The following is a 25,763-nucleotide window of genomic DNA, read 5'->3' as shown; positions in this document are numbered from 1 at the left end:
CTGGTGTGCACTGGCTCCTCCCTCTATGCCCCTCCTCCAGACCTCAGTTAGAATCTGTACCCGGCCAGAGCTGGGTGCTCCTAGTTGGCTCTCCTGAGCTTGCTAGAAAAGAAAGTATTTGTTAGGTTTTTTATTTTCAGTGAGATCTGCTGGCAACAGACTCACTGCTACGTGGGACTGAGGGGAGAGAAGCAAACCTACCTGCTTGCAGCTAGCTTGTGCTTCTTAGGCTACTGGACACCATTAGCTCCAGAGGGTTCGAACACAGGGCCTGACCTCGATCGTCCGTTCCCGGAGCCGCGCCGCCGTCCCCCTTGCAGAGCCAGAAGACAGAAGAGAACGACGAAAACGGCGGCTGAAGACTCCTGTCTTCATTAAGGTAGCGCACAGCACTGCAGCTGTGCGCCATTGCTCCCACAGCACACCACACACTCCGGTCACTGTTGGGTGCAGGGCGCTGGGGGGGGGGGCGCCCTGGGCAGCAATTATAATACCTTTTGTCACTAAATACACATAATACAGTCTGGAAAACTGTATATGTGTACAAACCCCCGCCATTAAGTTATACAAAACGCGGGAGAAGCCCGCCGCTGAGGGGGCGGGGCCTTCTTCCTCAGCACACCAGCGCCATTTTTTCTTCACAGCTCCGCTGGAAGGACGCTCCCCAGGCTCTCCTCTGCAGTATCCTGTACAAGAAGGGTAAAAAAGAGAGGGGGGGCACATAAATTTAGGCGCAAATAGATAATAGGCAGCTATTGGGAAAAAACAACTCATTATAGTGTAAATCCCTGTGTTATATAGCGCTGTGGTGTGTGCTGGCATACTCTCTCTCTGTCTCCCCAAAGGACTTTGTGGGGTCCTGTCCTCAGTCAGAGCATTCCCTGTGTGTGTGCGGTGTGTCGGTACGGCTGTGTCGACATGTTTGATGAGGAGGGTTACGTGGAGGCGGAGCAGGAGCAGATAAGTGTGGTGTCGACCCCGACGGGGCCGACACCGGATTGGATGGATATGTGGAAGGTCTTAACCGACAGTGTCAACTCCTTACATAAAAGGTTCGATGACGCAGCAGCCTTGGGACAGCCGGGATCTCAGCCCGCGCCTGCCCAGGCGTCTCAGAGGCCATCAGGGGCTCATAAACGCCCGCTAGCTCAGATGGTAGACACAGATGTCGACACGGAGTCTGACACCAGTGTAGATGAGGATGAGACAAATGTACAGTCTACAAAGGCCATCCGATGCATGATTACTGCAATGAAAAATGTATTGCACATTTCTGATGTTAACCCGGTTACTACCAAGAAGGGTATTATGTTTGGGGAGAAAAAGCAGCCAGTGACTTTTCCCCCATCTGATGAATTAAATGAATTGTGTGAAGAAGCGTGGAGTTCCCCCGATAAGAAACTAGTGATTTCTAGGAGGTTACTGATGGCGTACCCTTTCCCGCCAACGGACAGGTTACGTTGGGAAACATCCCCTAGGGTGGACAAGGTGCTCACACGCTTATCAAAAAAGGTGGCACTGCCGTCTCAGGAAACGGCCGCCTTAAAGGAGCCTGCGGATAGAAAGCAGGAAGCTATCCTGAAGTCTGTGTATACACACTCGGGTACTATACTGAGACCTGCTATTGCTTCAGCATGGATGTGTAGTGCTGCAGCAGCATGGACTGATACCCTGTCAGACAACATTGATTCCCTCGACAGGGATACTATTTTGCTAACCATAGAACATATAAAGGACGTCGTCTTGTATATGCGGAATGCACAGAGGGACATTTGCCTACTGGCATCTAGAATTAATGCAATGTCCATTTCTGCCAGGAGAGTATTATGGACTCGGCAGTGGACAGGTGATGCTGATTCTAAAAAACACATGGAGGTTTTGCCTTATAAGGGTGAGGAATTGTTTGGGGACGGTCTCTCGGACCTCGTATCCACAGCGACAGCTGGGAAGTCAACTTTTTTACCTCAGGTTCCCTAACAGCCTAAGAAAGCACCATATTATCATGTACAGTCCTTTCGGCCTCAGAAAGGCAAGCGGGTCAGAGGCGCATCCTTTCTGCCCAGAGGCAGGGGTAGAGGAAAGAAGCTGCACCAGGCAGCCAGTTCCCAGGAACAAAAATCCTCCCCCGCTTCCACTAAGTCCACCGCATGACGCTGGGGCTCCACAGGCGGAGCCGGGTGCGGTGGGGGCGCATCTCCGAAACTTCAGCAACCAGTGGGTTCGCTCACAGGTGGATCTCTGGGCTGTACAAATTGTATCTCAGGGATACAAGCTGGAGTTCGAGGCGACTCCCCCTCGCCGTTACCTCAAATCAGCCTTGCCAGCTGCTCCCATGGAAAGGGAGGTAGTACTGGCGGCAATTCACAAGCTGTACCTCCAGCAGGTGATAATCAAGGTTCCCCTCCTTCAACAGGGACGGGGTTACTATTCCACAATGTTTGTGGTACCGAAACCAGACGGTTCGGTGAGACCCATTCTGAATTTAAAATCCTTGAACACTTATATAAGGAAGTTCAAGTTCAAAATGGAATCGCTCAGAGCGGTTATTGCAAGCCTGGAAGAGGGGGACTTTATGGTGTCGCTGGACATCAAGGATGCTTACTTGCATGTCCCCATTTACCCACCTCACCTGGAGTACCTCAGGTTTGTGGTACAGGATTGTCATTACCAATTCCAGACGTTGCCGTTTGGTCTGTCCACGGCACCGAGAGTATTTACCAAGGTAATGGCCGAAATGATGATACTCCATCGGAAGAAGGGAGTTATAATTATCCCGTACTTGGACGATCTCCTTATGAAGGCGAGGTCCAGAGAGCAGTTGTTAGTCAGCGTAGCACTCTCTCGGGAAGTGTTGCAACAGCACGGCTGGATTCTGAATATCCCAAAGTCGCAGCTGATTCCTGCGACGCGTCTGCTTTTCCTGGGCATGGTTCTGGACACAGAACAGAAGAAGGTGTTTCTCCCGGTGGAGAAGGCCCAGGAATTGTCATCTCTGGTCAGGGACCTCCTGAAACCAAAACAGGTGTCGGTGCATCAGTGCACGCGAGTCCTGGGAAAGATGGTGGCTTCTTACGAAGCACTTCCCTTCGGCAGGTTCCATGCAAGGATCTTTCAGTGGGATCTGTTAGACAAATGGTCCGGATCGCATCTTCAGATGCATCGGTTGATTACCCTGTCCCCGAGGGCCAGGGTGTCTCTGCTGTGGTGGCTGCAGAGTGCTCATCTTCTCGAGGGCCGCAGATTCGGCATACAGGACTGGGTCCTGGTGACCACGGATGCAAGCCTCCGAGGATGGGGGGCAGTCACTCAGGGAAGGAACTTCCAAGGACAGTGGTCAAGTCAGGAGACTTCACTACACATAAATATACTGGAACTAAGGGCCATTTACAACGCCCTGAGTCAAGCAGAGCCCCTGCTTCAAAACCAACCAGTGCTGATTCAATCAGACAACGTCACGGCGGTCGCCCATGTAAACCGCCAGGGCGGCACAAGAAGCAGGATGGCGATGGCAGAAGCCACAAGGATTCTTCAATGGGCGGAGAATCACGTGCTAGCACTGTCAGCGGTGTTCATTCCGGGAGTGGACAACTGGGAAGCAGATTTCCTTAGCAGGCACGACCTCCACCCGGGAGAGTGGGGACTTCATCCAGAAGTCTTCACGCAGATTGTAAACCGTTGGGAACGGCCACAGGTGGACATAATGGCGTCCCGCCTCAACAAAAAGCTAAAAAAATATTGCGCCAGGTCAAGGGACCCTCAGGCAATAGCTGTGGACGCGCTAGTGACACCGTGGGTGTACCAGTCGGTTTATGTGTTCCCTCCTCTTCCTCTGATGCCCAAGGTACTGAGGATAGTAAGAAGGAGAGGAGTAAGAACTATACTCATCGTTCTGGATTGGCCAAGAAGAACTTGGTATCCAGAACTACAAGAAATGATCTCAGAGGACCCATGGCCTCTGCCTCTCAGACAGGACCTGTTACAGCAGGGGCCCTGTCTGTTCCAAGACTTACTGCGGCTGCGTTTGACGGCATGGCGGTTGAACGCCGGATCCTAGCGGAAAAGGGCATTCCAGATGAAGTGATTCCTACGCTGATAAAAGCTAGGTAGGATGTGACAGCAAGACATTATCACCGCATATGGCGGAAATATGTTGCTTGGTGTGAGGCCAGGAAGGCCCCGACTGAGGAATTCCAGCTGGGGCGATTTCTGCACTTCCTACAGTCAGGAGTGACTATGGGCCTAAAATTGGGGTCCATAAAGGTCCAGATTTCGGCCCTATCTATTTTCTTTAAAAAAGAACTGGCTTCACTGCCTGAAGTTCAGACGTTTGTTAAGGGAGTGCTGAATATTCAGCCCCCTTTTGTGCCTCCAGTGGCACCTTGGGATCTTAACGTTGTGTTGGATTTCCTGAAATCCCACTGGTTTGAGCCACTTAAGACCGTGGAGCTAAAATATCTCACGTGGAAAGTGGTCATGCTATTGGCCTTAGCTTCGGCTAGGCGTGTGTCAGAATTGGCGGCTTTGTCATGTAAAAGCCCTTATCTGATCTTCCATATGGACAGGGCAGAATTGAGGACTCGTCCCCAATTTCTCCCTAAGGTGGTATCAGCGTTTCATTTGAACCAACCTATTGTGGTGCCTGTGGCTACTCGGGACTTGGAGGACTCCAAGTTACTGGATGTAGTCAGGGCTTTGAAAATCTATGTAGCCAGGACGGCTGGAGTCAGGAAAACTCACTCGCTGTTTATCCTGCATGCGCACCCAACAAGCTGGGTGCTCCTGCTTCAAAGCAAACTATTGCGCGCTGGATCTGTAACACGATTTAGCAAGCTCATTCTGCGGCAGGATTGCCGCATCCTAAATCAGTAAAAGCCCATTCCACAAGGAAGGTGGGCTCTTCTTGGGCGGCTGCCCGAGTGGTCTCGGCTTTACAGCTTTGCCGAGCTGCTACTTGGTCGGGTTCAAACACATTTGCTAAGTTCTACAAGTTTGATACCCTGGCTGAGGAGGACCTTGCCTTTGCTCATTCGGTGCTGCAGAGTCATCCGCACTCTCCCGCCCGTTTGGGAGCTTTGGTATAATCCCCATGGTCCTTACGGAGTTCCCAGCATCCACTAGGACGTCAGAGAAAATAAGAATTTACTCACCGGTAATTCTATTTCTCGTAGTCCGTAGTGGATGCTGGGCGCCCGTCCCAAGTGCGGACTCTCTGCAATACGTGTATATAGTTATTGCTTAACTAAAGGGTTATTGTCATGAGCCATCCGTTGAATGAGGCTAAGTTATTGTTCATACTGTTAACTGGGTATGGTTATCACAAGTTGTACAGTGTGATTGGTGTGGCTGGTATGAGTCTTACCCTGGATTCCAAATCCTTTCCTTGTTGTGTCAGCTCTTCCGGGCACAGTTTCCCTAACCGAGGTCTGGAGGAGGGGCATAGAGGGAGGAGCCAGTGCACACCAGATAGTACCTAATCTTTCTTTTAGAGTGCCCAGTCTCCTGCGGAGCCCGTCTATTCCCCATGGTCCTTACGGAGTTCCCAGCATCCACTACGGACTACGAGAAATAGAATTACCGGTGAGTAAATTCTTATTTTCTCTCTCTCCTCAGGCTGCAGAGAACACGCTGGTCCTCTCCTCCACTTCTGACAAGTACAAGGTGCTATTAAGGGGGGGCACAAAGCGATTGATAGTGTATATTACTATTTAAAAAGCGCTGTTAGGCTGTGGACATACTGTGTTCACAGGAAATACTGGCGCTAGGATTGTGAACTGGCTGCTCCTATCCTGTGTCTTTCTGACAGATTTTACTGTGGGTCTGTCCCCAAAATAAGTCCCAGCGTGTCTGTTGGTGTGCTGTACACGTGTGAGGCATGTCTGAGGCAGGGAGTTCCTCCCCGGAGGAAGACATTTTAGGGACAAGAGCCTGCATGGGTGAAAGAGATACGTGACAGTATGCATCTGATTAACCGTAGATTAGATAAGTCTGAATCTAAGGCTGCATGCTGGAGAAAATCTGTGGAAGATGTGATTTTTCAGGATGCTGTTATTCCTTATGCGTGCGGCCCCTCTGGGTCACATAAGAGACCATTTGCAAATGTTGTAAACACTGATACCGACACGGATTCTGACTCTTGTGTCGACAATAGTGAATCCAGAGAGATAGATCATAAATTGGCAAAGAATATACAATATATGATTGTGGCTATAAGGGACGTGTTGGAGTTTGCAGAAACCACTACTGTACCTCAGGAGAAGGCGTATTTATGTAAGGAAAAGAAGTCCAAAGTCACGTTCCCCCTTTCACACAAACTAAATGCTCTGTTTGAAGGGATGTGGGTGAATCCTGATAAAAGATTTTGTATTCCCAAAAGGATTCACATAGCTTACCCTTTCCCGGCTGAGGACAGGAAAAAGTGGGAGTCACCCCCTGTGTTAGACAGAGCACTTTCCAGACAAAGAAAGTAATTCTCCCTGCTCCTAGCACGGCTTCTCTTAAAGAGCCGGCAGACCGCAAAATGGAAACGACATTGAAATCCATTTATGTTACCAATGGTACACTGATTAGGCCCACTATTACCTGCGCATGGGTGAGTCGCGCTATTGAAAAATGGTCAGAAAGCGTGTCATCAGAAATTGACACGATTGATAAAGATGAGATACTCCTTAAATTAGGGAATATCAAGGACGCTGCTGCCTACATGCTGGAAGCAATGAAGGATATTGGACTCTTGAGTTCACAGGCCGCTACCATGGTAGTATCGGCTAGGCGGGCGTTGTGGATTCGCCAGTGGAACGCGGATGCAGATTCCAAAAGAAACATGGAGGCTCTCCCATATAAAGGTGAGGCCTTATTTGGCGATGGCCTGGATGCGTTAGTCTCGGCGGCTACCGCAGGTAAGTCGTCATTTTTGCCCTCAGCGCCTGCACTGGCAAAAAAGACCTATCACCCGCAAATGCAGTCCTTTCGGCCCAATAAATGCAAAAAAGCGAGAGGTTCCCCCTTCTTTGCAGGTAGGGGAAGGGGAAAGAAGCCCACAGCGGCTCCAGGTTCCCAAGAGCAGAAGTCTACCCCTACTTCTGCCAAATCCCCAGCATGACGCTGGAGCTCCCTTGCGGGAGGCCGCTCGGGTGGGGGCACGTCTCAAACTCTTCAGCCAAGGTTGGATTCTGTCTGGCCTGGATCCCTGGGTGTTGCAAATAGTATCCCAGGGATACAAACTGGAGTTTCAAGACGTGCCTCCATGCCGATTTTTCAAATCGACCTTGCCAGTTTCTCTGCCAGAAAGAGAAGCAGTAACAGCGGCAATCCAAAAATTATGTCAAGACCAGGTCATAGACCTGGTACCGTCATCTCAACAAGGGAGGGGTTTTTATTCCAGCCTCTTTGTTGTTCCGAAGCCGGACGGCTCGGTCAGACCGATCATAAATCTAAAAGATCTGAATTGTTACCTAAAAAGGTTCAAGTTCAAGATGGAATCACTTCGGGCGGTGATTGCCAGTCTGGAGGAGGGGGACTACTTGGTGTCGGTGGACATAAAGGATGCTTACCTGCATGTTCCCATTTATCCTCCTCACCAGGCTTACTGTATCTAAGATTTGCGGTCCAGGATTGCCATTACCAATTCCAGACGTTGCCTTTCGGTCTCTCCACGGCGTCGAGGGTATTCACCAAGGTGATGGCAGATATGATGGTCCTCCTTCGTCAGAAAGGAGTCAATATAATTCCTTATCTGGACGATCTCCTGATAAAGGCGAGATCCAGGGAGCAGTTGTTACAAAACATATCACTCTCTCTGTCAATACTCCAACAACACGGGTGGATCATAAATTACCCAAAGTCACAGTTGGAACCGACGACAAGGTTGTCTTTCCTCGGGATGATTCTGGACACAGAAGTTCAGAGTGTATTTCTTCCGCTGGAAAAGGCTCTGGAAATCCAGAAAATGGTAAAACAGATATTGAAACCATGAAGTGTGTCGATCCATCAGTGCATTCGGTTGTTGGGAAAGATGGTCGCGGCCTACGAGGCCATACAGTTTGGCAGGTTCCATGCCAGAGTAATCCAGTGGGACCTGTTGGACAAGTGGTCGGGGTCACACCTACACATGCACAGAAAGATAATCCTGTCGTCAAAAAACAGGATTTTGCTCCTGTGGTGGTTACACAGCTCTCACCTACTAGAGGGACGCAGGTTCGGGATTCAGGACTGGGTCCTGCTAACCACGGATGCAAGTCTCCGAGGCTGGGGAGCAGTCTCTCAGGGAGAAAACTTCCAGGGACGTTGGTCACAACAGGAAGCCTGCCTTCACATAAACGTTCTGGAGCTAAGAGCCATTTACAACGGCCTTCAACAAGCGATACATCTTCTTCAAGACTGTCCCGTGCAGATCCAGGCGGACAATGTAACAGCAGTCGCGTACATAAACAGGCAGGGCGGAACGAAAAGCAGCGGCAATGGCAGAGGCGACAAAAATCCTCTGCTGGGCATAAAAACATCTACAAGCTCTGTCGGCAATATTCATTCCGGGAGTAGACAACTGGGAAGCAGACTTCCTCAGCAGATACGATCTCCATCCAGGAGAGTGGGGCCTCCACCAAGAAGTCTTCGCAGAGGTGACAAGTCTTTGGGGAGTTCCTCAAATAGACATGATGGTGTCTGGTCTCAACAAGAAGCTTCAGAGATACCGTTGAAGGTCGAGAGAACCTCAAGCAGTAGCAGTGGATGCACTGGTGACCCAATGGGTGTTTCCGTAAGTGTATGTATTCCCTTCACTTCCGCTGATCCCAAAAGTACTCAGGATCATAAGAAAAACAAGGGTTCGAGCAATCTTCATTGCCCCGGACTGGCCAAGGAGGGCTTGGTACCCAGATCTTCAGCAGTTACTCATAGGAGATCCTCGGCCTCTTCCTTCTCGAGAGGACCTGCTGGAGCAGGGGCCGTGTGTGTACCAAGACTTACCGTGGCTATGTTTGACGGCATGGCTGTTGAGCGTCGTATCCTAGCCAGGAAGGGTATTCCCGAGGAGGTCATTCCCACCCTTATTCAGGCCAGAAAGGGAGTAATGTCGAAACATTACCATTGTATTTGGAGAAAATATGTATCTTGGTGTGAATCCAAGAAAGCTCCTACGGAAGAGTTTCATTTAGGACGTTTTCTCCATTTTTTGCAAGATGGTGTGGAGGCGGGCCTCCGATTGGCATCAATCAAGGTCCAGATTTCGGCCTTGTCAGTGTTCTTCCAGAAACAATTGGCCTCTCTTCCAGAGGTTCAGACCTTTGTGAAAGGGGTTCTGCACATCCAGCCTCCATTCGTGCCTCCAGTGGCACAATGGGACCTTAACGTGGTATTGCAGTTCCTTCAATCGGATTGGTTTGAGCCTCTACAAAAGATAGAATTGAAGTTTCTCACTTGGAAAGTGGTGATGCTTTTGGCTTTGGCATCCGCAAGGCGGGTGTCTGAATTGGGGGCCTTGTCTCACAAGAGCCCTTACCTGATCTTCCATGAAGATAGGGCAGAGTTGAGGACTCGTCAACATTTTCTTCCGAAGGTGGTTTCATCTTTCCACATAAACCAACCTATTGTAGTGCCAGTAGTTACTGACACATTCACTAAATCAAAGTCTCTAGATGTGGTTAGAGCTTTGAAAATCTATGTCGCTAGAACGGCTCGTATACGGAAAACAGAGGCTCTGTTTGTACTGTATGCTCACAACAAGATTGGCTATCCTGCTTCCAAGCAGACTATTGCACGTTGGATTAGAAATACGATTCAGCAAGCTCATACTACGGCTGGATTGCCGTTACCGACGTCGGTAAAGGCCCACTCCACTAGGAAGGTGGGCTCATCCTGGGCGGCTGCCCGGGGGGTCTCGGCATTACAACTTTGCTGAGCAGCTACTTGGTCAGGGTCAAACACATTTGCTAAATTCTACAAGTTTGACACCTTGGCCGATGAGGACCTCAAGTTTGGTCAATCGGTACTGCAGGGTCATCCGCACTCTCCTGCCCGTACTGGAGCTTTGGTATAGACCCAATGGACTTGATGTCGTCCCCAGCATCCTCTAGGACGTATGAGAAAATAGGATTTTGATACCTACCGGTAAATCCTTTTCTCCTAGTCCGTAGTGGATGATGGGCGCCCGTCCCAGTGCGTATTTTACCTGCAGTTTAGTTATTACAGTTACACAAGTTGTGTTATTTTATTTCAGCATGTTGCTGCAATTGGTTCATGCCTGTTGGTGTGTGTTATGTTGAATGCCATGTGTACGGCATGGTTGAGGGTGTGAGTTGGTAGATGTCTCACCACACTAGTTAAGTAATTCCTTTCCTCGAAATGTCAGTCTCCCTGGGCACAGTTCCTACAACTGAGGTCTGGAGGAGGGGCATAGAGGGAGGAGCCAGTTCACACCTAATGAAAAGTCTTTAGCGTGCCCATGTCTCCTGCGGATCCTGTCTATACCCCATGGTCCTGATGTCGTCCCCAGCATCCTCTACGGACTAGGAGAAAAGGATTTACCGGTAGGTTATCAAAATCCTATTTTTTGCTAGGATGATGCCATATCCAAAACTGAATGAAGACCAGTGTTTTAGGGCCTGACCTATAGGTAACGAGACCACCTTTGATTGTAGCTAATCTTTTTTGTTTTTCTCTTTTTTTATTACATGCAAACCCAGAGTCAGACTCAGGCTAATGTTAGACCATTAAGCTGAGATCAATGAGCCAATATAAATGTAAGATGATAGTTGCTATACATTTTTACCTCGAGTGTGGTATCTTCTTTCCGTGACACCATGTTTAACCTTCATATGCCGGGTAAGGTTTCCCTTCAGTGTAAATTTGCTGGGGCAGTACAGACACTTGAAGGGTTTGCTGTCTGAATGGAGGTGCATGTGGCCCATTAAATTATGCATTCGATTAAATGCCTTCCCACACAGCTGCAGGGAATACAGGAATAAATACAAGTTCTCATTATATGAATATTCACATACAGATCTATATTAATAGAAAATAAAACTGTTAAAGGATGCACATGTAAATTATTGTTAAACAGAAACATGATTTTACAGCAAATAAGATACATTTATGAAACTCATCTAGTCTACTCACTTTTTTAGCCACAAGAAACCTCAGATTCTATACAATCAGGGCTGTCCCCATCCGAGCCTGTTAATTGCTCTTCCCAGCCAAATATCTCGGGTTCTGTCTGACTTAGAGTTTTTCTGAGGCTATTCTTAAAAAGCTGGGACTCTCCCCTTTCGGTGGACACTGGCAGCTGGTCTCTGCTATGCCCAGAACCAGAGATATCAGCCTTCCAGCAGCTAGTCCCTGCTCCAGCTCCACACGCCTGGTATACAATTTTATTTGTTTCGTCAGTGTATTCCACTGGATCCTGCACTCTGAACCCCAAGTCCCCGATACCTCCTGAAACATGCTCCTCTCTAGTTCTTTATCCCAGCTAAGAAATCTATTTCCAGGAACTCGAGATATCTGCAGTCAAGCAAGCTGCCCTCCCACCGTAAAAAGAAGAATATTAAGCCTACTCCACTATCCACCACTCCCCTGCATATTAAACACCCCCTACAACCATGAAAGTCATGTACCAAGGGCCCCTTTATTTATCCCAAAGCCCCTTCTACAGTTTTTCACCATCTGTGCAGTAAAGGAGTAATTAGCAGAAATTACTGCTCCTGAGGGGTCATTCAGACCTGATCGCACGCTACGTTTTTTTGCAGCTCTGCGTTCAGGTCATAACGGCGCATACGTATGCTCCGTATGCTCTGTCGCCAGACAGCGACAGATTTAATGAAGAAAGCGATTGCACGGGCGATCGCAAGAAGATTGACAGGAAGAGGCCGTTTGTGGGTGTCAACTGACCGTTTCTAGGGAGTGTCTGGAAAAACGCAGGCGTGCCCAGCCGTTTGGAGGCAGGATTGCTGATGTCAGCTCCTGGCCAGATCATCGCAGCGGCTGAGTAAGTCCTGAGCTGTGCAGAGACGGCACAAACTTTTGTTTGTGCAGCTCTCTGCACAAGCGTTCGCACCCCTGCACATCAACTACCCCCTCCCCCTGTAGGCGGCAGCTACCTGATCGCAGCACTGCAAAAAAACGCCTGCGTGCGATCAGGTCTGAATCACCCCCCAGGTCCTACATGCTGAGCAGAAGATAGCACACCCTCTACTGGCCGCGGGACATCAAAGCTGCCTCTGATAGCACCCCCACCCCTACCGCTGGAGGATGGGTAGGAGCCCCAATGCATTGCTTTGTCCAGGGGCCTACACTGCTGTTAAGACTGCCCTGTATACAATCAACCTCTGTCAAAGTAAAATCGGTAGCTAGTGGAGTCTCTGCATCTGATCACATGACAGTAGAAGCAGTGGATATAGGAGTCCCTGCCTCTGATCACATGACAGTAGAAGCAGTGGATATAGGAGTCCCTGCCTCTGACCACATGACAGTAGAAACGATGGATAGAGGAGTCCCTGCATCTGATCACATGACAGTAGAAGTGGTGGATATAGGAGTTAGTGATGAGCGCCTGAAATTTTTCGGGTTTTGTGTTTTGGTTTTGGGTTCGGTTCCGCGGCCGTGTTTTGGGTTCGACCGCGTTTTGGCAAAACCTCACCGAATTTTTTTTGTCGGATTCGGGTGTGTTTTGGATTCGGGTGTTTTTTTCAAAAAACCCTAAAAAACAGCTTAACTCATAGAATTTGGGGGTCATTTTGATCCCAAAGTATTATTAACCTCAAAAACCATAATTTCCACTCATTTTCAGTCTATTCTGAATACCTCACACCTCACAATATTATTTTTAGTCCTAAAATTTGCACCGAGGTCGCTGTGTGAGTAAGATAAGCGACCCTAGTGGCCGACACAAACACCGGGCCCATCTAGGAGTGGCACTGCAGTGTCACGCAGGATGTCCCTTCCAAAAAACCCTCCCCAAACAGCACATGACGCAAAGAAAAAAAGAGGCGCAATGAGGTAGCTGTGTGAGTAAGATTAGCGACCCTAGTGGCCGACACAAACACCGGGCCCATCTAGGAGTGGCACTGCAGTGTCACGCAGGATGGCCCTTCCAAAAAACCCTCCCCAAACAGCACATGACGCAAAGAAAAAAAGAGGCGCAATGAGGTAGCTGTGTGAGTAAGATTAGCGACCCTAGTGGCCGACACAAACACCGGGCCCATCTAGGAGTGGCACTGCAGTGTCACGCAGGATGTCCCTTCCAAAAAACCCTCCCCAAACAGCACATGACGCAAAGAAAAAAAGAGGCGCAATGAGGTAGCTGACTGTGTGAGTAAGATAAGCGACCCTAGTGGCCGACACAAACACCGGGCCCATCTAGGAGTGGCACTGCAGTGTCACGCAGGATGGCCCTTCCAAAAAACCCTCCCCAAACAGCACATGACGCAAAGAAAAAAAGAGGCGCAATGAGGTAGCTGACTGTGTGAGTAAGATAAGCGACCCTAGTGGCCGACACAAACACCGGGCCCATCTAGGAGTGGATTATGAACAAATTGTATCCAGCGCTCTACTTGTGTGGATAAACGCTGTGGCAGCAAAATTGTGGTGGAGGTTAAACCCAATACCTCTTTAAAGATATATAACATAAGGGTACACAATTGCGCCTGAATATGTGGTGGTAATGGTTGTAATACTAAATGACAAGTATACACTGTATATATGAAGAATTAGTGTATTTATTCTAAAACAAAATGACAGAAAGAGAATAAATGGAAAAAGATGTGAAAAAATAGAAAATTAATACATTAATGAAAGAGTGTATATATATATATATATATATATATGTATATGAAAGAATTCTATACATATGTATACTTTGGTCCGCAGTCCAGTACAATAGAGTGTGGCGTCCCACCTCGTTTAATTGTGCTCAAACTTCTACCACAATGTGTGGAGGGGTATATACAACACAGTCCCAGAGGAGCTCGTTCAGTAATATATGGGGGTCACGGTCAAAGAGTCTGTTGCAGCAGCTTGATCCTGTCTTGAGAGGGAGGGGGGGTGAGGTGATCTTCTGACGGTGCTAGCAAATGAAGGGGTACCCCAGGTGGCTATGCGGGAGGGATGAGTTGCAGGAGATAGGTAATTATTGGCTCTGGACTCGCCGCTCTCTGACTCGGTCTGTGGCTGCGGAAGGTGCCCGTGTAGACAGGCGTCTGCCGCCGGCCAGATCCGAGGAGTGCGGTCGTGTCTCTGGGGGGGAAAGTGTCACTGACTTCGAGACCCGGAGCGGGACTGTCCGCAGTGCACCTCCCCACTTACAGAGCCCTTACCTTGTTCTTCTGTGCTCGATTCCCAACTTCCGCTGTCACCTTGCTTCCTTGTCAGTCTTGCAGCTTTTCGTCCGGTTTCACTTTCACTTTCCTGTACCTCGCGGTCACGTGACCTGTTCCTGTTCCTCAGCAGTCTTCAGCGCCGTGGGTGATGAATGTGTCCAGAAATAGAGAGCTCTGCTGTGTTGAATATGATTAAGGCAGTCTGTTTGAAACGGTGTCCTGTTAGCTCCTACGCGTGTCGACCTTTCTAGGTCTTCCTCAGGGAGTCTATGAGTGCCATATTCAGTGTGGGCTATTTATGCCCATACTTGCTTATGTCATAGAAAAGGGGGCGTGTTTCTCGAATTATAATGGGGATTTGTTATATAACGACTATACAGACAATCATACAATAAAAAGAATATACAAGGAAAGAATGGGATATAGAAAAACAATAATAATAGTAATAGTAAACAAAACAAGCAAAAATGATATATGTAAAAGGTATAACGACCATAAAGAATGATTTTTGAGACTGAATCATTAGTGAATATTGGGAAATGATGAGAGTTCGTTTCTGGTGAATTTATTAGTTGTGTGAGAATTTTCTGTTACTACATTTGGAGGTAGTGACAGTCTGTGGTTTGTGGGTTAAAAGTTGATAAATGGGGTTATGGACAATCCGAAGATTATGAATAAAACCTAATTGGGATAAAAAGTGAAAAATTTTGTTATGTAAACACAATATGTTAATATATTATTAATTATTAACCCATTAGTAAAACTTATTGTATGCGGAAAAATTATCTGTGTTTTGGTATATTTCACTGCAAAATTGGTTACATGGTGTAAAATTAAATTTGCTAGGCTCTAATGACTTGACCCACCAAAATGTACGCTAATAGGGCTTGATGGCTTAGCAAATATGAAGCAAATCCATGTACGATATTAGTTCATGATTACTGATCTCACCTCATTGTCTAGATTGAGGCCCCGTGGTTTCAGCGTTTTTAGGGTGTAGATCCACCTCAACTCGTCTTTATTAATTTGTTTAATAAAATCCCCTCCCCTCCAATTGGGTGACACTAGTTTGATCCCCAAGATTTTCATCCCCGCCGGGTTCCTCTCATGTGTTTCTTTGAAGTGATTGGACAAGTTGTGTGTTTCTAGTCCCTTCCTTACATTCCTAATGTGTTCGGATATCCTAGTTTTCAGTGGTCTTACAGTTCTGCCTACATACTGTAGTCGGCATGGGCATTCAATGAGGTATATCACTCCCTTGCTTTGGCACGAGATGTGTTCTTGTATTTCAAACCTTTCTCCAGTTATGTTAGATTCAAAGCTAATGGTTTTCTTGGTGCTAACTTCGTGTGTTTTACAGTAACTGCAAGAGCCACAATGAAAAAAACCCTTGCTTAGTTTTTGTCCTGTTAAAGTAGTCTGTACCACTTCTGTCTTACTGAGATGACTATGTGAGAGTTTGGATTTTAAATCTGGTGCTCTTCTATAGACTACTTTTGGCCTAGAGGACAGGGTGTCAGCTAAAAGGTTATCTTCTAGGAGGATGTGCCAATGTTTGGACAGGATTTTTTCAAGTTGTCTATTATTGGTACTGACACTGAATTGTGTCAGGAAGACTGTCTTAAAGTCTTCACTTGATGTCTCTTTGTGTTTGTAAGTCAGGAGGGTGTCTCTTTCGACTTTTGTGGCTATTTGTAGATCTTTTTCAAGTATCTCCCTCTTGTAGCCTTTCTCTATAACTGGTTTTTCATTTCCCCTGCTTGTCGCTCAAAATCTTCAAGTTTAGTACAGTTTCTCCTCAGTCTTTTAAATTGGCCTAGTGGGATGCTTCGTAACCAATTGGGATGATGTCCACTAGTATTCAGAATATAACTGTTGACATCTACGCTCTTCTGATATGTCTTTGTGTATATTGTGGAATTCTCCACAAATACATTGATGTCCAGGAAGTTTACTGTGGATCGACTATAGTTTGTGGTAAATACTAAATTATTGTCGTTTGTATTGATGTATGTCAGGAATTCTAGTAATTTTTCTTCTGTGCCTTGCCAAATGAAAATGATGTCGTCTATATATCTTCGCCAGAGGACTAGGTTTGCTCCAAATTCATGACCACACCAGATATTGGTGTCCTCCCACCTACTCATGAACAAGTTGGCATAACTTGGAGCAAACCTAGTCCCCATAGCTGTGCCTGTAGTCTGTCTGTAATGGATGTCATTAAACCAAAAGTTATTGTGTTGTAGAATGAATTGTATGCATTCCAAGATAAAGATGGTTTGTCTTGAGTCCAAAGTCGAGTCCAATGAAAGAAAGTGATTCACTGCATCTAGACCCTGTTTCTGATCTATGATGGTATATAGAGAGGTAACATCACTTGTGCAGATCCAAAAATCTTCTGACCAAGTGATGTTGCCCAAAGTCTTGATGATGTCTGTTGTATCTTGTATATATGATTTCTGTGTTTTGACGTATGGCTGTAGGTATGAATCGATATACTGAGACAAATTTGATGTGAGTGAACCTATTCCTGATATAATTGGGCGGCCGGGTGGGTTGGATATGTTTTTATGTACTTTTGGTAGGTAATAAAATACAGGGAGTATGGGATTGTCAATTTGGATAAAAGCATGTTCTTTTTTAGTCAATATGCCTAGTTCTAATCCCTCTTTTAATAATTTGTCTAAGCATTTCTTATATTCGCCTGTAGGGTCTTGGGTCAATGTTTCATATGTACTTTTATCATTAAGAATTCTGAGTGACTCTGTTGTGTAGTCCTTCTTGTCCAACAAGACTATTCCCCCCCCTTTGTCCGCAGGTTTAATTACTAGGTCTCTGTTGTTACCTAGATCCTTGAGTGCGTTCCTTTCTGTTGTTGTTATATTTATGTTCCTTGGTTTGGTTTCTAGTCTATCTATGTCACGTGTTACCAACTGTTCAAATGTATCAATGAAGGAACCCCTCATGTGTTGCGGATAGAAGTTGGATTTCGGTTTCAGATCTGAATGTTTGTATGTTTTGTCTGGTTCCTTATGTTCTGTGTATGCGACAGATCCTTTGTTGTAATACTTGGCGAGGGTTAGTTTTCTTGTAAATTTGTGCAAGTCTAGATATGTTTCAAATTTATTCAGCTGTTTAGTTGGTGCGAACTTGAGCCCCTTGTTCAACAGTGATATGTGCTCATCTTTTAATGTAACTGTGCTCAAATTAAAAATTCCTTTGGTTCCTATTTCTGGTAATTGTTTCTCTTGTGTCTTCCTATTCCTACCTCCTCTACATCCTCGTCTAGGTCCTCCAACTTTCGTTTGTTTGGTGTTACCTGATTCATGTCGCAGGACAGGATTCCTGCCCTTTTTACTAAAAAATGGTCTGCACATGTCTCGTTATATGTCTGCTCAATGGTCTGTGTTTCTAAATTCTCATTCAGAGGTATGTCTTCCAAATTTATTGAAACTTGGAAGCCTTTTTCTAATGACACTCTGGCTAGTCTTTCATATTCAAGGTCCTCTTCAATACTGTAAGTTGAAAAGTCAGTATCTAAAGTGCTCTCTAAAATTGAGTTGTCTAGACTCTCATTGCTTGTTTTATGATAAGTGATTTCTTTTTTGGGGCCTGAAGCTTTCTTGTGTAGTTTTGTCATGTACTCTTAGTAGGTGAGATTCAATCTTTTATAGATGGGTGTAATTTTGGGTATCCTTTCACGTTTGTGTGTCTTAGTCTTTGTTGGTGTATTGAGTAAGGCCGGGATTGATTTCTGTTTATTGTTGGGTTTCTTGTCTGGTTTAGTTTTCCCTATTTTATCCCTCAGGATCTTGGATTTTTTTGTAGCTATGGTTTCTTCCTCTACCCTTTTCAGTCTGTTTTTTGAAATTGCTTCTAATTGTTGGAAATCCTTATCGTGTTTGTGTTCATCCAAAGCTGTCTGTAGTGACTCTATTTCTGTGCCTAATTTTATTAGTTCAGTCTCATGTGTGTTCACAATCAATTTAATTAGCTGTGTGGAGCAGTCATGCAGGATGTTGTTCCATTTTTCCATGAATTGTGGGTCCTCTCTACTATGTGTCGGGGCTTTCTTAATTTTCAGGCCTTTTGGTATAATTCATTGTGATAGATACCATTGCAATGTTTTATTGTCCCACCAAATTTTGGATTCTCTCGTTGCTAATCTCTCTACCCTTAGGAAGATATCACAGAACTTGTTCAAACTGTTATGTGTTGCAGTGGTGTGTTCTAAATTAGTGAAAATGATATCTGCCCTAGTGGCTCTGTCTTTTCTAAGTTCTAGAATACCCATACAAGGTGCTGCTGGATACTGGGTTTGAGAAATGAATTATGAACAAATTGTATCCAGCGCTCTACTTGTGTGGATAAACGCTGTGGCAGCAAAATTGTGGTGGAGGTTAAACCCAATACCTCTTTAAAGATATATAACATAAGGGTACACAATTGCGCCTGAATATGTGGTGGTAATGGTTGTAATACTAAATGACAAGTATACACTGTATATATGAAGAATTAGTGTATTTATTCTAAAACAAAATGACAGAAAGAGAATAAATGGAAAAAGATGTGAAAAAATAGAAAATTAATACATTAATGAAAGAGTGTATATATATATATATATATGTATATGAAAGAATTCTATACATATGTATACTTTGGTCCGCAGTCCAGTACAATAGAGTGTGGCGTCCCACCTCATTTAATTGTGCTCAAACTTCTACCACAATGTGTGGAGGGGTATATACAACACAGTCCCAGAGGAGCTCGTTCAGTAATATATGGGGGTCACGGTCAAAGAGTCTGTTGCAGCAGCTTGATCCTGTCTTGAGAGGGAGGGGGGGTGAGGTGATCTTCTGACGGTGCTAGCAAATGAAGGGGTACCCCAGGTGGCTATGCGGGAGGGATGAGTTGCAGGAGATAGGTAATTATTGGCTCTGGACTCGCCGCTCTCTGACTCGGTCTGTGGCTGCGGAAGGTGCCCGTGTAGACAGGCGTCTGCCGCCGGCCAGATCCGAGGAGTGCGGTCGTGTCTCTGGGGGGGAAAGTGTCACTGACTTCGAGACCCGGAGCGGGACTGTCCGCAGTGCACCTCCCCACTTACAGAGCCCTTACCTTGTTCTTCTGTGCTCGATTCCCAACTTCCGCTGTCACCTTGCTTCCTTGTCAGTCTTGCAGCTTTTCGTCCGGTTTCACTTTCACTTTCCTGTACCTCGCGGTCACGTGACCTGTTCCTGTTCCTCAGCAGTCTTCAGCGCCGTGGGTGATGAATGTGTCCAGAAATAGAGAGCTCTGCTGTGTTGAATATGATTAAGGCAGTCTGTTTGAAACGGTGTCCTGTTAGCTCCTACGCGTGTCGACCTTTCTAGGTCTTCCTCAGGGAGTCTATGAGTGCCATATTCAGTGTGGGCTATTTATGCCCATACTTGCTTATGTCATAGAAAAGGGGGCGTGTTTCTCGAATTATAATGGGGATTTGTTATATAACGACTATACAGACAATCATACAATAAAAAGAATATACAAGGAAAGAATGGGATATAGAAAAACAATAATAATAGTAATAGTAAACAAAACAAGCAAAAATGATATATGTAAAAGGTATAACGACCATAAAGAATGATTTTTGAGACTGAATCATTAGTGAATATTGGGAAATGATGAGAGTTCGTTTCTGGTGAATTTATTAGTTGTGTGAGAATTTTCTGTTACTACATTTGGAGGTAGTGACAGTCTGTGGTTTGTGGGTTAAAAGTTGATAAATGGGGTTATGGACAATCCGAAGATTATGAATAAAACCTAATTGGGATAAAAAGTGAAAAATTTTGTTATGTAAACACAATATGTTAATATATTATTAATTATTAACCCATTAGTAAAACTTATTGTATGCGGAAAAATTATCTGTGTTTTGGTATATTTCACTGCAAAATTGGTTACATGGTGTAAAATTAAATTTGCTAGGCTCTAATGACTTGACCCACCAAAATGTACGCTAATAGGGCTTGATGGCTTAGCAAATATGAAGCAAATCCATGTACGATATTAGTTCATGATTACTGATCTCACCTCATTGTCTAGATTGAGGCCCCGTGGTTTCAGCGTTTTTAGGGTGTAGATCCACCTCAACTCGTCTTTATTAATTTGTTTAATAAAATCCCCTCCCCTCCAATTGGGTGACACTAGTTTGATCCCCAAGATTTTCATCCCCGCCGGGTTCCTCTCATGTGTTTCTTTGAAGTGATTGGACAAGTTGTGTGTTTCTAGTCCCTTCCTTACATTCCTAATGTGTTCGGATATCCTAGTTTTCAGTGGTCTTACATTTCTGCCTACATACTGTAGTCGGCATGGGCATTCAATGAGGTATATCACTCCCTTGCTTTGGCACGAGATGTGTTCTTGTATTTCAAACCTTTCTCCAGTTATGTTAGATTCAAAGCTAATGGTTTTCTTGGTGCTAACTTCGTGTGTTTTACAGTAACTGCAAGAGCCACAATGAAAAAAACCCTTGCTTAGTTTTTGTCCTGTTAAAGTAGTCTGTACCACTTCTGTCTTACTGAGATGACTATGTGAGAGTTTGGATTTTAAATCTGGTGCTCTTCTATAGACTACTTTTGGCCTAGAGGACAGGGTGTCAGCTAAAAGGTTATCTTCTAGGAGGATGTGCCAATGTTTGGACAGGATTTTTTCAAGTTGTCTATTATTGGTACTGAATTGTGTCAGGAAGACTGTCTTAAAGTCTTCACTTGATGTCTCTTTGTGTTTGTAAGTCAGGAGGGTGTCTCTTTCGACTTTTGTGGCTATTTGTAGATCTTTTTCAAGTATCTCCCTCTTGTAGCCTTTCTCTATAAACTGGTTTTTCATTTCCCCTGCTTGTCGCTCAAAATCTTCAAGTTTAGTACAGTTTCTCCTCAGTCTTTTAAATTGGCCTAGTGGGATGCTTCGTAACCAATTGGGATGATGTCCACTAGTATTCAGAATATAACTGTTGACATCTACGCTCTTCTGATATGTCTTTGTGTATATTGTGGAATTCTCCACAAATACATTGATGTCCAGGAAGTTTACTGTGGATCGACTATAGTTTGTGGTAAATACTAAATTATTGTCGTTTGTATTGATGTATGTCAGGAATTCTAGTAATTTTTCTTCTGTGCCTTGCCAAATGAAAATGATGTCGTCTATATATCTTCGCCAGAGGACTAGGTTTGCTCCAAATTCATGACCACACCAGATATTGGTGTCCTCCCACCTACTCATGAACAAGTTGGCATAACTTGGAGCAAACCTAGTCCCCATAGCTGTGCCTGTAGTCTGTCTGTAATGGATGTCATTAAACCAAAAGTTATTGTGTTGTAGAATGAATTGTATGCATTCCAAGATAAAGATGGTTTGTCTTGAGTCCAAAGTCGAGTCCAATGAAAGAAAGTGATTCACTGCATCTAGACCCTGTTTCTGATCTATGATGGTATATAGAGAGGTAACATCACTTGTGCAGATCCAAAAATCTTCTGACCAAGTGATGTTGCCCAAAGTCTTGATGATGTCTGTTGTATCTTGTATATATGATTTCTGTGTTTTGACGTATGGCTGTAGGTATGAATCGATATACTGAGACAAATTTGATGTGAGTGAACCTATTCCTGATATAATTGGGCGGCCGGGTGGGTTGGATATGTTTTTATGTACTTTTGGTAGGTAATAAAATACAGGGAGTATGGGATTGTCAATTTGGATAAAAGCATGTTCTTTTTTAGTCAATATGCCTAGTTCTAATCCCTCTTTTAATAATTTGTCTAAGCATTTCTTATATTCGCCTGTAGGGTCTTGGGTCAATGTTTCATATGTACTTTTATCATTAAGAATTCTGAGTGACTCTGTTGTGTAGTCCTTCTTGTCCAACAAGACTATTCCCCCCCCTTTGTCCGCAGGTTTAATTACTAGGTCTCTGTTGTTACCTAGATCCTTGAGTGCGTTCCTTTCTGTTGTTGTTATATTTATATTCCTTGGTTTGGTTTCTAGTCTATCTATGTCACGTGTTACCAACTGTTCAAATGTATCAATGAAGGAACCCCTCATGTGTTGCGGATAGAAGTTGGATTTCGGTTTCAGATCTGAATGTTTGTATGTTTTGTCTGGTTCCTTATGTTCTGTGTATGCGACAGATCCTTTGTTGTAATACTTGGCGAGGGTTAGTTTTCTTGTAAATTTGTGCAAGTCTAGATATGTTTCAAATTTATTCAGCTGTTTAGTTGGTGCGAACTTGAGCCCCTTGTTCAACAGTGATATGTGCTCATCTTTTAATGTAACTGTGCTCAAATTAAAAATTCCTTTGGTTCCTATTTCTGGTAATTGTTTCTCTTGTGTCTTCCTATTCCTACCTCCTCTACATCCTCGTCTAGGTCCTCCAACTTTCGTTTGTTTGGTGTTACCTGATTCATGTCGCAGGACAGGATTCCTGCCCTTTTTACTAAAAAATGGTCTGCACATGTCTCGTTATATGTCTGCTCAATGGTCTGTGTTTCTAAATTCTCATTCAGAGGTATGTCTTCCAAATTTATTGAAACTTGGAAGCCTTTTTCTAATGACACTCTGGCTAGTCTTTCATATTCAAGGTCCTCTTCAATACTGTAAGTTGAAAAGTCAGTATCTAAAGTGCTCTCTAAAATTGAGTTGTCTAGACTCTCATTGCTTGTTTTATGATAAGTGATTTCTTTTTTGGGGCCTGAAGCTTTCTTGTGTAGTTTTGTCATGTACTCTTAGTAGGTGAGATTCAATCTTTTATAGATGGGTGTAATTTTGGGTATCCTTTCACGTTTGTGTGTCTTAGTCTTTGTTGGTGTATTGAGTAAGGCCGGGATTGATTTCTGTTTATTGTTGGGTTTCTTGTCTGGTTTAGTTTTCCCTATTTTATCCCTCAGGATCTTGGATTTTTTTGTAGCTATGGTTTCTTCCTCTACCCTTTTCAGTCTGTTTTTTGAAATTGCTTCTAATTGTTGGAAATCCTTATCGTGTTTGTGTTCATCCAAAGCTGTCTGTAGTGACTCTATTTCTGTGCCTAATTTTATTAGTTCAGTCTCATGTGTGTTCACAATCAATTTAATTAGCTGTGTGGAGCAGTCATGCAGGATGTTGTTCCATTTTTCCATGAATTGTGGGTCCTCTCTACTATGTGTCGGGGCTTTCTTAATTTTCAGGCCTTTTGGTATAATTCATTGTGATAGATACCATTGCAATGTTTTATTGTCCCACCAAATTTTGGATTCTCTCGTTGCTAATCTCTCTACCCTTAGAAAGATATCACAGAACTTGTTCAAACTGTTATGTGTTGCAGTGGTGTGTTCTAAATTAGTGAAAATGATATCTGCCCTAGTGGCTCTGTCTTTTCTAAGTTCTAGAATACCCATACAAGGTGCTGCTGGATACTGGGTTTGAGAAATGAATTATGAACAAATTGTATCCAGCGCTCTACTTGTGTGGATAAACGCTGTGGCAGCAAAATTGTGGTGGAGGTTAAACCCAATACCTCTTTAAAGATATATAACATAAGGGTACACAATTGCGCCTGAATATGTGGTGGTAATGGTTGTAATACTAAATGACAAGTATACACTGTATATATGAAGAATTAGTGTATTTATTCTAAAACAAAATGACAGAAAGAGAATAAATGGAAAAAGATGTGAAAAAATAGAAAATTAATACATTAATGAAAGAGTGTATATATATATATATATATATATATATGTATATGAAAGAATTCTATACATATGTATACTTTGGTCCGCAGTCCAGTACAATAGAGTGTGGCGTCCCACCTCGTTTAATTGTGCTCAAACTTCTACCACAATGTGTGGAGGGGTATATACAACACAGTCCCAGAGGAGCTCGTTCAGTAATATATGGGGGTCACGGTCAAAGAGTCTGTTGCAGCAGCTTGATCCTGTCTTGAGAGGGAGGGGGGGTGAGGTGATCTTCTGACGGTGCTAGCAAATGAAGGGGTACCCCAGGTGGCTATGCGGGAGGGATGAGTTGCAGGAGATAGGTAATTATTGGCTCTGGACTCGCCGCTCTCTGACTCGGTCTGTGGCTGCGGAAGGTGCCCGTGTAGACAGGCGTCTGCCGCCGGCCAGATCCGAGGAGTGCAGTCGTGTCTCTGGGGGGGAAAGTGTCACTGACTTCGAGACCCGGAGCGGGACTGTCCGCAGTGCACCTCCCCACTTACAGAGCCCTTACCTTGTTCTTCTGTGCTCGATTCCCAACTTCCGCTGTCACCTTGCTTCCTTGTCAGTCTTGCAGCTTTTCGTCCGGTTTCACTTTCACTTTCCTGTACCTCGCGGTCACGTGACCTGTTCCTGTTCCTCAGCAGTCTTCAGCGCCGTGGGTGATGAATGTGTCCAGAAATAGAGAGCTCTGCTGTGTTGAATATGATTAAGGCAGTCTGTTTGAAACGGTGTCCTGTTAGCTCCTACGCGTGTCGACCTTTCTAGGTCTTCCTCAGGGAGTCTATGAGTGCCATATTCAGTGTGGGCTATTTATGCCCATACTTGCTTATGTCATAGAAAAGGGGGCGTGTTTCTCGAATTATAATGGGGATTTGTTATATAACGACTATACAGACAATCATACAATAAAAAGAATATACAAGGAAAGAATGGGATATAGAAAAACAATAATAATAGTAATAGTAAACAAAACAAGCAAAAATGATATATGTAAAAGGTATAACGACCATAAAGAATGATTTTTGAGACTGAATCATTAGTGAATATTGGGAAATGATGAGAGTTCGTTTCTGGTGAATTTATTAGTTGTGTGAGAATTTTCTGTTACTACATTTGGAGTTAGTGACAGTCTGTGGTTTGTGGGTTAAAAGTTGATAAATGGGGTTATGGACAATCCGAAGATTATGAATAAAACCTAATTGGGATAAAAAGTGAAAAATTTTGTTATGTAAACACAATATGTTAATATATTATTAATTATTAACCCATTAGTAAAACTTATTGTATGCGGAAAAATTATCTGTGTTTTGGTATATTTCACTGCAAAATTGGTTACATGGTGTAAAATTAAATTTGCTAGGCTCTAATGACTTGACCCACCAAAATGTACGCTAATAGGGCTTGATGGCTTAGCAAATATGAAGCAAATCCATGTACGATATTAGTTCATGATTACTGATCTCACCTCATTGTCTAGATTGAGGCCCCGTGGTTTCAGCGTTTTTAGGGTGTAGATCCACCTCAACTCTTCTTTATTAATTTGTTTAATAAAATCCCCTCCCCTCCAATTGGGTGACACTAGTTTGATCCCCAAGATTTTCATCCCCGCCGGGTTCCTCTCATGTGTTTCTTTGAAGTGATTGGACAAGTTGTGTGTTTCTAGTCCCTTCCTTACATTCCTAATGTGTTCGGATATCCTAGTTTTCAGTGGTCTTACAGTTCTGCCTACATACTG

The 25,763-nt window shown here is 44.5% G+C and overlaps 1 protein-coding gene across 2 annotated transcripts in view; it reads right to left on the bottom strand.

Moving 5' to 3' along the window:
• Positions 1 to 25,763, bottom strand: part of ZNF366 (zinc finger protein 366) — a 136,627-nt gene that overhangs the window by 2,132 nt on the left and 108,732 nt on the right. For both annotated transcript variants that reach the window (XM_063963880.1, XM_063963881.1), the window contains one exon: positions 10,763 to 10,937. In XM_063963880.1, coding sequence (XP_063819950.1) covers positions 10,763 to 10,937 — 175 coding nt within the window. The remainder of the gene's footprint in view (positions 1 to 10,762; positions 10,938 to 25,763) is intronic.

Source organism: Pseudophryne corroboree, chromosome 1, assembly GCF_028390025.1.
Source record: "Pseudophryne corroboree isolate aPseCor3 chromosome 1, aPseCor3.hap2, whole genome shotgun sequence".
In the NCBI taxonomy this organism is placed as follows: domain Eukaryota; kingdom Metazoa; phylum Chordata; class Amphibia; order Anura; family Myobatrachidae; genus Pseudophryne; species Pseudophryne corroboree.
Note: the sequence above shows the minus strand (reverse complement) of the source record. Positions and strands in the feature narration are given on the sequence as shown.